The 17,397-nt window shown below is 57.7% G+C and overlaps 1 protein-coding gene and 2 pseudogenes across 2 annotated transcripts; all 3 read right to left on the bottom strand.

Annotated features, from left to right (window-relative positions):
• Positions 1 to 642: 642 nt before the first annotated feature.
• LOC147650409 (protocadherin alpha-5 pseudogene) lies at positions 643 to 3,403 on the bottom strand (annotated as a pseudogene).
• Positions 3,404 to 3,833: 430 nt separating this feature from the next.
• LOC111935662 (protocadherin alpha-5-like) lies at positions 3,834 to 11,168 on the bottom strand. The gene is made up of 2 exons (XM_086851223.1): positions 4,777 to 11,168; positions 3,834 to 4,639 (listed from the first exon to the last, which is right to left on the bottom strand). The coding sequence occupies exon 1, from the start codon at positions 10,848 to 10,850 to the stop codon at positions 7,962 to 7,964; it is 2,889 nt and encodes a 962-aa protein (XP_086707349.1). The 5' UTR covers positions 10,851 to 11,168; the 3' UTR covers positions 3,834 to 4,639; positions 4,777 to 7,961.
• A 311-nt stretch (positions 11,169 to 11,479) lies between these two features.
• On the bottom strand, positions 11,480 to 17,087 carry LOC147650408 (protocadherin alpha-5 pseudogene; annotated as a pseudogene). Its single transcript, XR_015276821.1, has one exon. The product of XR_015276821.1 is annotated as a protocadherin alpha-5 pseudogene (transcript).
• Between the last annotated feature and the right edge of the window lie 310 nt (positions 17,088 to 17,397).

Genomic DNA, 17,397 nt, shown 5'->3' with positions numbered 1-17,397 from the left:
CACTTAACCAATGATGGCGATGTCTTGGTTTAATGACCAATGAGAGTTTTACCTCTCGGATTTTCTCAAACATCTCTATAAAAGAACATCAAGAATAATAAACTTTGCTCTCCTGATCAACACACAAGAGAGTCTGTGTCTTTCTTCTCGCCGTTCCCAACACAGCGACAATGGACCATGATTTTACAAATTATTTCCAGCTCCCTCAGACAAGTTTTTCCACTCCTCCAGAATAACATCCCAGTTTTCACAAAGACTCTGCGGGACCAACCAAAATGGAGAAATGACACTGCCAATTGAAAATACATCAGAGCAGAAGTCCAAATCGCCAGCTGTTCCCACAGCTCTTGTAGAGGAAAATGACAGAGGATGACAAGAGAGAAGAAACCACAGGACACAATATCAAGGCCAGCTCTCTGCAAAGACAATAAGGCCGTACACAATGCCTGGGGTCCTGTTACCAGCACAGATTCCTTCTTTTGCACTCCAACGCAAAGCCCAGGTGGAAACACTTCATAGTAGACAGCAAGAACGCTGTCTGCAAAAATGACACCTTACGGAAGTGATTTCATTTTAGGGGAAAACAAACCACATCCACACCAGCAAATCTCAGCTGCGGACCGTAATACCACAGGGGCACCGCTACTCCATTACTTCTACCAAGCCTTCCCCGCCCACCAGCAGCTCGGGGACTCCAGCAAGAACACTGGGGCAGATGCAAAGGTCCTTTGACATTGTTAAGCACCCGTCAAGCACCCACTGCCCTCGGGCCGCGAAAATTCGGCAAGGATACCAGCAGCGACTGCCCAGGGCACACAAGCAGGGGCAGAACAGGGAGAGAATAAACAGAAATGGGCAAAGGAAGGCAACTGACCGTGTCGAGGAGAGCGGAGGGCTCCGGCTGCGTGTCCTTGGCCGCGGGGCCCGGCGGCGGCGGCGGAGGGAAGTTGGGGCTGAAAACCATGAGGTCGCTCTTGCCCGCGCCGTCCGCCACGCACAGGCTGCGGCTGTGGCGCTGCGAGTACGACCAGCTGCCCACTTCGCTGGCGCACACGAGCGTCGTGGGCCCGGGCCCCGACAGCACGGCCGCCCGCGGCGCCCAGCGCGACGCCCCGTACAGCACCACGGCCAGCAGGAACAGGCTCGACACGGCGCAGATCGCCACCACCAGCCACACGTTCGTCGCCGCGCTCGCCGCCCCGGGGCCCAGCTCCGCGCCCGCACCCGCCGCCCGCGACAACGACGACAAAGACGACGACAAAGACGACGACAAAGACGACGAGGATCCCGCGGCCAGCGCCGCCTCGGCCGCCTCCACCAGCGACACGCTGAGCGTGGCCGTGGCCGAGCGCGCCGGCTCGCCGTGGTCGCGCACGACGATCAGCAGCCTCTGGCGAGGGCCGTCCGCCTCGTCCAGCGCCCGCGCCGTGCTCACCTCGCCGCTGTAGAGCCCCACGCGGAACGGGCCCTTGCCCCGCGGCTCCCACAGCTCGTAGCGCAGCCACGCGTTGTAGCCCGAGTCGGCGTCCACGGCGCGGATCTTCGCCACCACCTGCCCCGCCGGCGCCCCCCACGCCGCCCACGCCCACAGCGTGCCCGACACCGACACCGCCCCCGCCGCCGCCGCCCCCGGCTCCGCCGCCTCGCCCGCCGCGCCGCCCGCCTCCGGTACCGGGCCCGCGGGCGGCAGCAGCGCCGGAGCGTTGTCGTTCTCGTCCAGCACGAACAGCTGCACCGTGGCGTTGCCGCACAGCGGCGGCTCGCCCGCGTCCACCGCGCGCACCTCGAACTGCAGCACCTGCAGCTCCTCGTAGTCCAAGGGCTGCAGCGCCCACACGCGCCCGCTCTCCGCGTCCACCGACACGTAGCTCGACGCCGGCCGCCACCCGCCGCCCGCCGCCCCCGACGGCGACACCGCCGCCGCGCCGCCCTCCCACACCGAGTAGCTCACGCGCCCGTTGCCCGCCTCGTCCGGGTCCCGCGCCCACAGCCGCGCCAGCTCCGCGCCCGCCGCGTTGTTCTCCCGCGCCAGCACCGTGTACACGGCCTGCGCGAACGCCGGCGCGTTGTCGTTCACGTCCGACACCGGCACCCGCAGCCCGCGGCTGGCGCGCAGCGACGGCGCCCCGCCGTCCTCCGCACGCACCTCCACCTCGTACTCCGACACCCGCTCCCGGTCCAGCGCCTCGCGCAGCACCAGCGAGTACGAGCCCGCGAACGTCGCCTCCAGACCGAACGGCGACGCCGGCCACACCCAGCACCGCACGCGACCGTTCGCCCCCGAGTCCCGGTCCGACACGCTCAGCAGGGCCACCACCGTCCCCACCGACGCGTCCTCCGACACCGGCACCGACAGCGACGTCACCCGCACCTCCGGCGCGTTGTCGTTCACGTCCAGCACCACCAGCACCACCTTGCAGTGACCCGACAGCGGGGGTGTCCCTCGGTCCCTCGCTTCAATACGAAAATCAAATATATTGACGTCCTCGAAGTCTAGGGCGCCAGTGAGGTGGATCTCCCCGGTATTTGAATTAATGGAAATCACATCTCTTCCACTCGGGGGAACGAAGTTAGTCACGTCATAGGTGACCTCACTGTTAATTCCCTCATCTGCATCTGTAGCGTTCACCCGTGTCACCAGCGTCCCCACAGCAGCGCTCTCTGGCAGCTGCACTTTATACACCGACTGGCTGAATTTGGGCGCGTTGTCATTCGCATCCAGCACCGAGATCAGCAGCTCCATTGTCCCTGTCAGAGACGGCCGGCCCGCGTCACTCGCTGTCAGCACCAACCGGTGAACGGGAATTGTCTCCCGGTCCAGAGGTTTCGTTAACACAAGTTCAGGTTCAATATTTCGCTCATTGGACTTCTGTAAATCCAGAGAAAAGTGCTCGCTGGGACTGAGTGTATAGGTGAGCTGAGCGTTCGCTCCGATATCCGCATCCGATGCGCCCTCCAGAGGGAAACGAGAGCCCGGCATTGTAGATAACTCTGCGATGCTGAGGTTTTTTCGTGCGGCGGGGAAGACGGGGGCATTGTCGTTGATGTCGGTGACCTCCAGCTCCACATGGAACACGCGCAGCGGCCGCTCCACCAGCACCTCCAGGCGCAGCGCGCACGGCGCGCTCTTGCCGCACAGCTCCTCCCGGTCCAGCCGCGAGCTCAGCACCAGCGCGCCGCTCGCCCCGCTCACCTCCACGCTCGCCCGCCGGCCCTGCGCCACCAGCCGCAGCCGCCGCGCCTCCGCCTCGCCCGCCTCCAGGCCCAGGTCCTGCGCCAGACGGCCCAGCACCGTGCCGGCCTTCGCTTCCTCCGGCACCGAGTAGCGCACCTGCCCGCCCGCCGCCGCCCAGGCCGCCTGCAGCACCAGCACCCGCACCAACGCGCACCGCCGCTCGCCCATCCCTGCCGCCGCCGCCGCCGCTGTCGCCGCCGCCGCCGCTCTGCCTGCCGGCCCCGGCACGGGCCCCGCACGGCTCCCCGCCGCCGCCCGGACGCAGCGGCTCTGCTGCCCGGCCCGCGCCGCCCCCCCGCGCTCACAGCCGGGCTCTCCGCCGCACCGGGGCGGAGCCGCCCACACGCCGTTCCTGAGCCTGCAGCGACACCGTGCGCTGCTCCGCCGCCTCACACGCTCCCACACTGCGCCTGTGTCCCTGCTCCATTATGGCTGTTCTTCCTACCATAATTCTCCTTTTATTTTCTTATTCAGTTTTCGTATCACTCACTGTTTCCTTACAAACAATCTTTCACATCTTTTTCTTACTTCCTCTTTCTCACTTCATTTTGCTTTCTTCATTTAATTTCGTCTTTTTAATCATGTTTCGTTTCCCTTCTGTGTCCTCCTTTCACCTTGTCTTTCTAGTCTTCTCTTTGTTCCTCCGTCTTCTTCGCTTTTATCTTCGTCACTGTCCTGTCGTTCCCCATTCTTTACTCTCTTTTTCTTCTTTTGCCATTCTCCACTCTTCTTTAGCCACACTGGGACTTCACTGGTCTTCAGTTGCCGCTGCTGCCACGGCACTGATCATCAAAGTCGGAGTCAGCAGCACCGGAGCCCGGTGATCTTCACTGAGTCTTTCTAGGTACCAACTCCAACCCACTCGGCAGAGGTAAGTGCGCTGTTGTCCTGTATTGTCGCTTTTATTTTTCTGTCCTGTTTTTCTCCCTTTCTTTTCTTCTGGCTTTATTTTAACTTGCAGAAGATCCTTACTTTCTTTTACATTTTCTTCTTACTTCCATTTGCTATTTCTTTCTTCCACCTTTGTTGTTTCTCTTTCCCTTCTCTTTCCTTATTCTGTATTCCTGTCTTTTCTTTCCTACTTACCCTTGTCCCATTTTCCCCCCTTCCCTTCTGATTCCACCTTACCTATCCTTCTCCTTTTCTCCTTGGCCAAAAATGTTTTCAACGAGCTCACAATGAACAATGGAAATGTCCTATGGGAAAAGATCTCATTCTTTTGTTGACATTGATACCTTCAACTCCATATTTATTTTTTTTATCTCCTTCTTTCTGCTTCCTTCTTCCTTTTTCTTCTTCCTCTCTCTCTTCCTTTCTCTTTGTTTTCTTTCCTCATTCTTTGTGCCTTGACATTGCCTTCCATATTTTCTGCTTCCATCCTTGTAACTTCTCGTCATTTTTTTTCTTCAACACAATATATTAAAGATATCTACAGCACCCCTGCCACAAACCACAGAATCACCCTTGGGCCAGAGTTCTCATTTCTCTTCCCTACCACCTGGCCCTGTGGATAGGGAACAACCAACAACATTTCTGCTTACCTTCCACCCACGCACCTAAAAATTCCCCTCCCTTTAGAATAAAGGCCACACTCTTCAGCCTCCAGTCCTCTCAAGGACCTGCAACAGCACAGCAAGGCAGTCAGATGGCAAAGAACACCTCTGCTACATCAGCTTCCACCATCCTCTGACACAAAAGCCAGAGAAACAGCTGCTGAGCCATCTAATGAAAGAGGATCCGAAGATTCCAAACAACACTGATGAGTCTCATATTCGGGAAGCCCAACCCATCCCAGCCCAGCACAGTGATCCTCCAATGTCACAAAAGCACAATGACATCACAACTACCGAGCACGCCTCCTACAGTTCCATGGAGAGCTCTTCTTCCTGACTCGTGTTCCACCTGCAAATCCAACTCAAAGCCACAAATGGAACACCACGGCATTGCCACTGAGAATATCTGCTGTGTGCCCAACAATATCCACCCCCAAAAAATGTATTAATGTCACTTCTACATTTGTCCTTGCTTCCACGTGCTCACCCTGTGCCACGCAGCAACAGGACAGGAACGACAGCAGGCAGTGGTGCTCCAACCCCACAGGCATTTCAACCTGGGCAACATCAATATCCAGTGTGAAGATACTGCAGCTGAACAGGAAGCAAAGTACACCTGACTCTCACACACAGCTTCTTTGGGTACAAACAACACACCTGTAGCATTGCTGGCTGCTTTCTCAGAAAAAAAAAAAAAAAATGCCAGGACCAGGAGTATTGGCTTTAAGGGATGGTGTACCTTAATGTCACCAGCAATTCCCTGTTCCTAACAAGACCAAGACCCGAGAAAAAAGTGAGGCAGTCTTCCAAGAGGGCTCGCACGATGATACAAATTTGAAAATCCTTCTCTTTGACCAACAGCATTCCACACAAAATACAAGCATTTTTAGGCATGTATGGCAGGTAATGCCACAAGAAGCAATGTCACAGGGATTGAGAGAACACAAGAATATATAGAACTATGGGAGGTCCTGACAAGATCTCAGGGCAGCAAACCTACAGACAGGGGCCTTTCCTCGAGGTTTGCTATTTATATTCTTTATCCCATGCCATGTGAAATGAGATCTCCATAACTCCTCCCCAATGACATAGATTGTCTTCTACCCAGTATCCACATTTTCCTTAGGCAATGCTCTTCCCCACTCAAACTCACCCCTCCCCACAGCACGGATCCACGCCCTATTTAGTGCCACATACAGGATCACAGACAAAATATCAAACATTGCTAGAACCCAGCAACACAGCCCAGCTGTAAACTCTGCTCTGTGTGTGATTCAATTCTTTGTACATCCTCACCTTCCCTCATGACTGGCATAGAGAACACACTGAGGGCTGCAAAGCCACACAGCATCTGGCAGGCTCTCCCCAGCTGTCCCCAGCTGTCCACCACCCATGCTTTGCTCTTTTTCACCAATCTAAGGTGGAAAGCACAACAAAGCTGCATTTAGAGTTCATGAAAATTATGAGATAAGAATTGTCCCAGCTCTGATCCCAGTCCACGCATCTTGATATCATCAAGAGAACCACAGCAAATACCGAAGTACAAAAGCACTTGCAAGGTCAATTGCAAGGGATAATTGGTACCACATGAAACAAGAGCTGGGCTGCTGTGCAGGTTTGTACCTGCAAATACCAGAAGGAGACATGTGTGGCAAATCTTTCTCCTGTGGCCACCTGTGCAGTGGAGGAATTACAAGTAGAGGAAGTTGAGCACATGAAGATTACAGCCTCATCATATGTCCTTATAAATCCCACCTGAGCAGGAGCAAGGAGCCACCCTGGCAACACCAATGGCTGTGAAAACCACTATGAATGCCCACCACTACACCAGGACAGCAGCTTGAAGTGTCCTCCTTCCACACCACCATTTCTAGAACAAGCAGCTCATCAGACAACATTCAGCACTCTCCATCTCACCAGCTCTTACCAATGCACGGCCTACACCAGGCAGACAGCAGCACAAGGGGCTGTCTCCGATGAAACATACTGAGAACCTCAAAGGAACATTTCTGAGCATTTCAGGATCACACACTGTCTCATGATCAGGAAGGCCTCCCACTCCAGACCCTTAGGGCTGGGAAATGATCCTTGGCAAGAGCATTCTGTCCCATCGTGCCTCACACTTTACTTTAGGCGTCCTCCACTCTCCCCTTAGAGACGTCTTCTCAAGACAAACATAATCTCATGTTCTTTCCTTATGTCATGACCACGGATTTGCAGTATCTCCTAAACCATGTTTTCCCACTTCTCCAGGTCACCCTGAGGATAAGGAAATGGTCAGGCCCTACTCAACTGTCACAGATCACAGTTTCCTTTCCTATATCAAGGCTCAATATGGTTTTTGTTTACTCTTCTCAGCAGTGACAGCACCATAAAAAACTGAGAGACGGCATCATCAACGCTGTTTACAGCAGAAACTCTGATGCTGACATTTCATATTTTGCTAGCTTCAGCTATCTCAGATGGAAATGTGGCAGACCTGGGAGCAGAAATCTTTCTAAAGGTGGCACTGGGACAACTCGACATGGTTATGTCATTGATGTCATGCTCTGAGAAGGAAAAACAAAGTCTTGGCAAGAACATGAGTCTAACACACGATAGTTATTGTGTAGGAGAATGTCATTTGAGACTTGGTGGGAAATGGTGATTCTTTGATTGTTGGACTTGTTACTTCAATTGTTTCTTCAGTGCTGGAGAGATTTACAGGACTTTTGAAATGATGTCACCATTGATGCAAATTTTGCAAGAACATCAAAATAGGCAAGTGTATTTACTGCTGTTTCTCAGCCCAAGAAAACAAACCCACAACCTCGGAAACAGGAGCAGCAAGAAAAAAACCAATTGTCTTGCTTGCTACACGTTCCTTGAACCATACTCCTCAGGCCCTACACTTTATGACACTAAATAAAAAAAATAATATGTGGGAAAAGCTTATGGAAACACGGAAATATTAGTCACACCTTCCCTACATGCTTAATAAGTCTTATGGTAGAACAAACATGGAAAATGAAAAATGAAAAATGTAATTGCCACCTTGTATCAAATCTTCTAGTGAGGAGAATTAGAGGATGATAACAGTTGTCCATAAGAAACCAGACTAAAACCAGCACGGTGAGCAGTCACCAAAGGAAATAAGGCGACACACGCTGCCTGGGGACTGCAAACATCACAACCTACATTTTTCTGGTCCTACAGCATGCTCGGGTAGAAATAATACAAAGAAGCAGGCAAGACTGTTTTGAAATCTGACACCTGAGGTCACCTCTCATCGAAATCGGCATGGATTTCATCTTACTACAGAACAGTTTACACACGGAGCAGCAAACTGCAGCTGCGGAGCATAACTGCTCTGGAGTGCGGCAATAACTCTGTGTTTCCCCGAGGGGAAGAAGAAAAGGTGCCATGGATTTCGTCAAGTACTCATCGCTCTCAGGTCCTGGGAGCGGAGCCTGAATTCCTGCAGAGTCTACACACCTGGCGGGATGGAAAGAATGGGTACGGGTGAGAGAGGAGAGCAACAGCGTGCCACTGACCGTGTCGAGGAGAGCGGAGGGCTCCGGCTGCGTGTCCTTGGCCGCGGGGCCCGGCGGCGGCGGCGGAGGGAAGTTGGGGCTGAAAACCATGAGGTCGCTCTTGCCCGCGCCGTCCGCCACGCACAGGCTGCGGCTGTGGCGCTGCGAGTACGACCAGCTGCCCACTTCGCTGGCGCACACGAGCGTCGTGGGCCCGGGCCCCGACAGCACGGCCGCCCGCGGCGCCCAGCGCGACGCCCCGTACAGCACCACGGCCAGCAGGAACAGGCTCGACACGGCGCAGATCGCCACCACCAGCCACACGTTCGTCGCCGCGCTCGCCGCCCCGGGGCCCAGCTCCGCGCCCGCACCCGCCGCCCGCGACAACGACGACAAAGACGACGACAAAGACGACGACAAAGACGACGAGGATCCCGCGGCCAGCGCCGCCTCGGCCGCCTCCACCAGCGACACGCTGAGCGTGGCCGTGGCCGAGCGCGCCGGCTCGCCGTGGTCGCGCACGACGATCAGCAGCCTCTGGCGAGGGCCGTCCGCCTCGTCCAGCGCCCGCGCCGTGCTCACCTCGCCGCTGTAGAGCCCCACGCGGAACGGGCCCTTGCCCCGCGGCTCCCACAGCTCGTAGCGCAGCCACGCGTTGTAGCCCGAGTCGGCGTCCACGGCGCGGATCTTCGCCACCACCTGCCCCGCCGGCGCCCCCCACGCCGCCCACGCCCACAGCGTGCCCGACACCGACACCGCCCCCGCCGCCGCCGCCCCCGGCTCCGCCGCCTCGCCCGCCGCGCCGCCCGCCTCCGGTACCGGGCCCGCGGGCGGCAGCAGCGCCGGAGCGTTGTCGTTCTCGTCCAGCACGAACAGCTGCACCGTGGCGTTGCCGCACAGCGGCGGCTCGCCCGCGTCCACCGCGCGCACCTCGAACTGCAGCACCTGCAGCTCCTCGTAGTCCAAGGGCTGCAGCGCCCACACGCGCCCGCTCTCCGCGTCCACCGACACGTAGCTCGACGCCGGCCGCCACCCGCCGCCCGCCGCCCCCGACGGCGACACCGCCGCCGCGCCGCCCTCCCACACCGAGTAGCTCACGCGCCCGTTGCCCGCCTCGTCCGGGTCCCGCGCCCACAGCCGCGCCAGCTCCGCGCCCGCCGCGTTGTTCTCCCGCGCCAGCACCGTGTACACGGCCTGCGCGAACGCCGGCGCGTTGTCGTTCACGTCCGACACCGGCACCCGCAGCCCGCGGCTGGCGCGCAGCGACGGCGCCCCGCCGTCCTCCGCACGCACCTCCACCTCGTACTCCGACACCCGCTCCCGGTCCAGCGCCTCGCGCAGCACCAGCGAGTACGAGCCTGCGAACGTCGCCTCCAGACCGAACGGCGACGCCGGCCACACCCAGCACCGCACGCGACCGTTCGCCCCCGAGTCCCGGTCCGACACGCTCAGCAGGGCCACCACCGTCCCCACCGACGCGTCCTCCGGCACCGGCACCGACAGCGACGTCACCATCACCTCCGGGGCGTTGTCGTTCACGTCCAGCACCTCCAGCACCACCTTGCAGTGACCCGACAGGGGAGGTGTCCCTTGATCTGTAGCATCCACTTGCAGGCGATAGAGACTGACATCCTCAAAGTCTAAGTCATTCCTGAGGCGAATCTCTCCGGTCCTTCTATCTATTTCGAAAACGTCTTTTCCATCCTGAGGGAACAGAGTGTCGAGGGAATACAAGACATTTCTGTTTGACCCTTCATCTAAATCCGTGGCATTAAGTCTGATTACTAAGGTGCCGTGTTCTGTACTTTCTGGCAGCTGCACTTTATAAACCGACTGGTTGAACTGGGGTGCGTTGTCATTCGCATCCAGCACTGAAATCACCAGTTCCATTGTCCCTGTCAGAGACGGCCGGCCCCCGTCACTCGCTGTCAGCACCAACCGGTGAACGGGAATCGTCTCGCGGTCCAGCGGCTTTCTGAGCACCAGGAATAAGGACTCATCATCCACCTCGGTTTTTTGTAAATCCAGAGAGAAATGCTCGCTGGGACTGAGTGTATAGGTGAGCTGAGCGTTCGCTCCGATATCCGCATCCGACGCGCCCTCCAGAGGGAAACGAGAGCCCGGCATTGTAGATAACTCTGCGATGCTGAGGTGTTTTCGTGCGGCGGGGAAGACGGGGGCATTGTCGTTGATGTCGGTGACCTCCAGCTCCACATGGAACACGCGCAGCGGCCGCTCCACCAGCACCTCCAGGCGCAGCGCGCACGGCGCGCTCTTGCCGCACAGCTCCTCCCGGTCCAGCCGCGAGCTCAGCACCAGCGCGCCGCTCGCCCCGCTCACCTCCACGCTCGCCCGCCGGCCCTGCGCCACCAGCCGCAGCCGCCGCGCCTCCGCCTCGCCCGCCTCCAAGCCCAGGTCCTGCGCCAGACGGCCCAGCACCGTGCCGGCCTTCGCTTCCTCCGGCACCGAGTAGCGCACCTGCCCGCCCGCCGCCGCCCAGGCCGCCTGCAGCACCAGCACCCGCACCAACGCGCACCGCCGCTCGCCCATCCCTGCCGCCGCCGCCGCCGCTGTCGCCGCCGCCGCCGCTCTGCCTGCCGGCCCCGGCACGGGCCCCGCACGGCTCCCCGCCGCCGCCCGGACGCAGCGGCTCTGCTGCCCGGCCCGCGCCGCCCCCCCGCGCTCACAGCCGGGCTCTCCGCCGCACCGGGGCGGAGCCGCCCACACGCCGTTCCTGAGCCTGCAGCGACACCGTGCGCTGCTCCGCCGCCTCACACGCTCCCACACAGCGCCCGCGCCGCCGCTCCATTAGGGCCATCTCCTCCGCCTTCTCTGTCTCTTCTTATAGTGCTCCTTTGATATTTTTTTCCTTTGGGCCTTTGCCGCTGCTCTCTTCTTTATCCCTTCCACTTTCCCGCCTGTCACCCCCGGCACCGCACTCCAAATAAAAGTATTCGGATCCACCAACTCAAATTTCGTGGCATCAGCGCTTGAATGCAGTATTCTACGAGGCAGAGGCTTTTGACAACCAGCTCCGGCCACCGATTTGAGGCAACGTCCGTGAGTAATCCTGTTTTTATATTTCTTCTCTTTGCCATCTTCCATTCCTAATTACCTCCTTGGGCCATTCTTTTGTAGTACCTTTCTGGTTTTATTTCCCTTCCTCCTTTCCTTCCTTATTTCTTCCCTTTGTTGCCTTTTTGTGTATAGTGGTAATGTCGGTGACGTAACAGTAAATTCAATTATAGTTTGTCCCTTTTCTCTCTTTTTCTACTACTTTCTTCTTTCCTTCTCTTTCTCTAGATCCACCTTTCTTTCTTTCATTGCACGCTGCTTCCTTTCAATTTTCTTCCATTTCCATCCTCTGTTCACTTTTCCCTTACCAGGAAGGGAATTGTCTTAACGTCTGTTCAACATTCTTGACATGGTGTAGGGACACATTCCTTGGAAAAAGCTCTCCTTCCTCTTTCCTTCTGACTTCAAGAAGCCTTCAGAGAAAGCACGACAGCATGATCCACATTTCAAAAAGCTTCTCATTGACAAACAATATTCCACATCAAAGCCGAGTATTTTATAATTAAAGGCACACAGGGCAGATGTCTTCACAAGCAGCAATACCAGAAGGAACAACAGTACCCCAAGTTATGCAGAACTTCTGGACACCCTGCTGGGATTCCAGAAGAGCAGCACTGCGTGCTGGGATCCTCCTCACGATATTCTACTGTAACCCTGTATCTTACACCCTGTGAACTGGGATCCCCACAGTTAAGCAGACACTCCCTATTCCCTCCCCAAGACTTACTCAATTCCGCCACGCCTCCATGCCTGGCACAAAGAATACATGAAGTGCTGCAAATCCATTCTGTGACTCTGACTTTTCCCTCATGCCAGGATGCTTTGAGCTCTTTCAGCAGTAGCTGATACAAACATAGTTCTTAAAGGTTCTGTGATTAGAGTCGTGAACAATACTGATTCCAATCCCTATTTATCTCCTTCTTCTGGAGGTCACACCAAAAGCACAAGTGAACTCAAAAAGTTAACTGGGTGAGAGAATTTCAAGAATAGGACAGCAGAGCTTGGGCAGCTCTGTAGATGAGGAGCTTTGGATTGTCCATCCAGACACCAGAATGAGCCCTGTGTGATAACAGGACACACCATCTCCACCCAGACTGATCATGCAGGAGAACATGTAGGGGAAGAAAACCACAACTAGATTACACCCACCCCCTCAACTGCCATTAAAAATCCTCTCTGAAGAGCACCACAGATAGCTTCACACTAAGAGCTTTGGAAGCTGAAACAAATGCTCTACAATACACATGGAAAGCAGTTTGTAGTGCTGCCTCCCACAACAACTTTCCCAAAGCGGCAGCAAAAATGTTCATCACTCTGAATGTTACCAGCTCTTTTCCAACACATTCCCTGTGTCAGGCCAGAGACAGCACAGGGAACTGTCTCTGATGGGAGATATTCATACTCCAAAGAACTCTGTGGCCATTTCAATACCACCTATTATCTCAAGATCCAGAAGGTCTGCAACACCAGACACTTGGAACTTGGAAAAGGATCCTGGGCAGAAATACTCTGGGCCCATCCTGCCTCCTGCTTTCCTCTAAGCATCCTCCATCCGCCACTCCAAAACAGTTATTGCACAGAAAAGAATGCAATTCCCATTCCTCTCCTCCTTTGATATCACACATTGTCTTACAAATGATTGCAGGTTCCCTCAGAGCAGGCTTCCCAGTGCTCAAGGGCACCTCTCACACCAGGACATGGCCAGGGCCTACTCAGTGTCACTGCCACATTCACCTCTGTGACAAGGCAAAATTATTGTTCCTACCTCAGAGGTCAGTAACACTTTTGCTTACCCTGCCCAGCAATGACAGCACTCTGAAATCCACACAGATGGCATCACATACATGGTCTGGCACACTCTGCAGCTGTGCCTTGAGCTCTGGTACAGACACCTGAGATCAATATTTACTGCAGCAGTCATGGGCAGGACAGCTCTCATGGCAATGGACATTGATGTCGTGCTGAGAGAAACCAAGCAACACCGTGAGGAACACATCAATACGGTGGCTGTGTACTGGGTACAAGAAATTGGTTGGAAGACTTTTTCGTTGTTATCATTTTTTAAAAGAGGATTTACAGGGATCTTGTAAAGATGTCCCAAATGTAAATATTGAAAAAACATACCAAAACAAGGTCAGTGGCCACGACACCACCTGTCCAGGCAGGAGAGCAAATTATAACTACAGCTGACAAATACTGGGTGGGAAACAAAACATGACAAGGCCCCAAACCCTTCCTAGTTTCCACAATGGCATAAGGACAGAAGTCCTAATGGTCACCTTGCCTTGCATCTCTTGTAGAGAACAAATGACAGAACATGAGGCCTGAGAAGAAACTACAAGCGATACCACCACGGTCAGCAGCCAGCAAAGGTAATGAGGAGATACACAACACCTGTAGGACAGTCACCAGCACAGATTATCATGCACACATTTAGCAAAGTCAGAGAAAACCTACACAACCCGAAAGCAGGAGCACTGTCTCCAAAACTGATGCTTCAAAGCATCACTGAATGCTATTTGATAGCATGATAGGAAACTATTGCTCTATTGCAGTCAGGAACGATTTAATTCTAGGGCAGAACAGTTACTATCCACTGCAGCAAAATTCCAGGTGCGTACCCAAGGGGTTACTGCCATAACCCCTACAAGGACAAGGCAGCACAAATCAAGGTGCAATTAACACACTTAAGCACTCATCGCCCTCAGGCTGCGGGGGCGGAGCCCGGCTCATAGCGGAACCAGAGTAGGAAACCAGAGGGAAGAGGGGAAAGTCGAGAGAATAGAGGCGAGCAAAGGCCGTGCCACTGACCGTGTCGAGGAGAGCGGAGGGCTCCGGCTGCGTGTCCTTGGCCGCGGGGCCAGGCGGCGGCGGCGGAGGGAAGTTGGGGCTGAAAACCATGAGGTCGCTCTTGCCCGCGCCGTCCGCCACGCACAGGCTGCGGCTGTGGCGCTGCGAGTACGACCAGCTGCCCACTTCGCTGGCGCACACGAGCGTCGTGGGCCCGGGCCCCGACAGCACGGCCGCCCGCGGCGCCCAGCGCGACGCCCCGTACAGCACCACGGCCAGCAGGAACAGGCTCGACACGGCGCAGATCGCCACCACCAGCCACACGTTCGTCGCCGCGCTCGCCGCCCCGGGGCCCAGCTCCGCGCCCGCACCCGCCGCCCGCGACAACGACGACAAAGACGACGACAAAGACGACGACAAAGACGACGAGGATCCCGCGGCCAGCGCCGCCTCGGCCGCCTCCACCAGCGACACGCTGAGCGTGGCCGTGGCCGAGCGCGCCGGCTCGCCGTGGTCGCGCACGACGATCAGCAGCCTCTGGCGAGGGCCGTCCGCCTCGTCCAGCGCCCGCGCCGTGCTCACCTCGCCGCTGTAGAGCCCCACGCGGAACGGGCCCTTGCCCCGCGGCTCCCACAGCTCGTAGCGCAGCCACGCGTTGTAGCCCGAGTCGGCGTCCACGGCGCGGATCTTCGCCACCACCTGCCCCGCCGGCGCCCCCCACGCCGCCCACGCCCACAGCGTGCCCGACACCGACACCGCCCCCGCCGCCCCCGGCTCCGCCGCCTCGCCCGCCGCGCCGCCCGCCTCCGGTACCGGGCCCGCGGGCGGCAGCAGCGCCGGAGCGTTGTCGTTCTCGTCCAGCACGAACAGCTGCACCGTGGCGTTGCCGCACAGCGGCGGCTCGCCCGCGTCCACCGCGCGCACCTCGAACTGCAGCACCTGCAGCTCCTCGTAGTCCAAGGGCTGCAGCGCCCACACGCGCCCGCTCTCCGCGTCCACCGACACGTAGCTCGACGCCGGCCGCCACCCGCCGCCCGCCGCCCCCGACGGCGACACCGCCGCCGCGCCGCCCTCCCACACCGAGTAGCTCACGCGCCCGTTGCCCGCCTCGTCCGGGTCCCGCGCCCACAGCCGCGCCAGCTCCGCGCCCGCCGCGTTGTTCTCCCGCGCCAGCACCGTGTACACGGCCTGCGCGAACGCCGGCGCGTTGTCGTTCACGTCCGACACCGGCACCCGCAGCCCGCGGCTGGCGCGCAGCGACGGCGCCCCGCCGTCCTCCGCACGCACCTCCACCTCGTACTCCGACACCCGCTCCCGGTCCAGCGCCTCGCGCAGCACCAGCGAGTACGAGCCCGCGAACGTCGCCTCCAGACCGAACGGCGACGCCGGCCACACCCAGCACCGCACGCGACCGTTCGCCCCCGAGTCCCGGTCCGACACGCTCAGCAGGGCCACCACCGTCCCCAACGACGCGTCCTCCGGCACCGGCACCGACAGCGACGTCACCATCACCTCCGGCGCGTTGTCGTTCACGTCCAGCACCTCCACCTCCACGCTGCAGTGACCTGACAGGGGAGGTGTCCCTTTATCTCTCGCTTCGATCTCCAGATCATATGACTGAATGTCCTCGAAATCCAGTTCGCCAGCAGTCCGTATTTCCCCGGACTTTTCGTCAATTCTGAAAAGATCCTGAATTTTAGAAGAAATCGCGTCGCTAAAAGAATAATATATTTCTCTATTTGTTCCCTCATCTTTGTCTGTCGCTGTTAGCTGGAAAAACAGAGTTCCCGGAGGTGTATTTTCCGGTAGCTGCACTTTATACACGGACTGGTTGAACTGGGGTGGATTGTCGTTTGCATCCAGCACCGAGATCAGCAGCTCCATTGTCCCTGTCAGAGACGGCCGGCCCCCGTCACTCGCTGTCAGCACCAACCGGTGAACGGGAATCGTCTCGCGGTCCAGAGGTTTCGTTAAAACGAGAACTACATACCTTTTATTTTCGTCTTTGGATTTCACTTCCAAGCCGAAATACTCGCTGGGGCTGAGTGAATAGGAGAGCTGAGCGTTCGCTCCGATATCCGCATCCGATGCGCCCTCCAGTGGGATACGGAACCCAGGGGGGGAGTTCTCCGATAAACTGAGGTTTTTTCGTGCGGCGGGGAAGACGGGGGCATTGTCGTTGATGTCGGTGACCTCCAGCTCCACATGGAACACGCGCAGCGGCCGCTCCACCAGCACCTCCAGGCGCAGCGCGCACGGCGCGCTCTTGCCGCACAGCTCCTCCCGGTCCAGCCGCGAGCTCAGCACCAGCGCGCCGCTCGCCCCGCTCACCTCCACGCTCGCCCGCCGGCCCTGCGCCACCAGCCGCAGCCGCCGCGCCTCCGCCTCGCCCGCCTCCAGGCCCAGGTCCTGCGCCAGACGGCCCAGCACCGTGCCGGCCTTCGCTTCCTCCGGCACCGAGTAGCGCACCTGCCCGCCCGCCGCCGCCCAGGCCGCCTGCAGCACCAGCACCCGCACCAACGCGCACCGCCGCTCGCCCATCCCTGCCGCCGCCGCCGCCGCTGTCGCCGCCGCCGCCGCTCTGCCTGCTGGCCCCGGCACGGGCCCCGCACGGCTCCCCGCCGCCGCCCGGACGCAGCGGCTCTGCTGCCCGGCCCGCGCCGCCCCCCCGCGCTCACAGCCGGGCTCTCCGCCGCACCGGGGCGGAGCCGCCCACACGCCGTTCCTGAGCCTGCAGCGACACCGTGCGCTGCTCCGCCGCCTCACACGCTCCCACACAGCGCCTGTGCTCTCACCCTGCGGATGGTCGTGATCTCCTCTGCCTTTCCGTCTTATGGTTCTCCTTTCTCTTTTATTTATGTTTAATAATCGCCTGTTGTTTTCTTGTAAATATTTCTTTCTTTCTTCCTTCTTCTTTGTCATCTGAATTTCTTTCCATATATATATTTTTTCTTCAGTTTTCTCTTTCGAATATTTTTTTTCCTTTCTCTTTTCTGTCTCTTTCCGTATTTGTCCTTTGAGCTGTTTTATACTTCTCTCTCTTCCTGCTTTCCTTTCTCTTCTTTCTCCGTCCTTCTCTCATCTTTATTCTCGTTTCCAGTCGCCTCCTGTGCCCCTTCTGAGGCCATCAAAACCGGAGCGCTCAGTGATAATTACAGAGCACCAGCTCCAGATCGCGCTGCTCTCAGCGGGGATGACGCTGTTAGGGACCAGCTTCTTTCAGTGTCCAGAG

The sequence above is a fragment of the Cyanistes caeruleus genome, chromosome 15 (genome assembly GCF_971803275.1).
Source record: "Cyanistes caeruleus chromosome 15, bCyaCae1.hap1.1, whole genome shotgun sequence".
Taxonomy (NCBI): domain Eukaryota; kingdom Metazoa; phylum Chordata; class Aves; order Passeriformes; family Paridae; genus Cyanistes; species Cyanistes caeruleus.
The sequence above is the reverse complement of the archived record's forward strand: the minus strand, read 5'-3'. Positions and strand labels throughout refer to the sequence as shown.

Bases quoted from the DNA above. Each gene is read 5' to 3' on its own strand.
- LOC111935662 (XM_086851223.1), bottom strand. From the start codon at position 10,850: ATGGGCGAGCGGCGGTGCGCGTTGGTGCGGGTGCTGGTGCTGCAGGCG.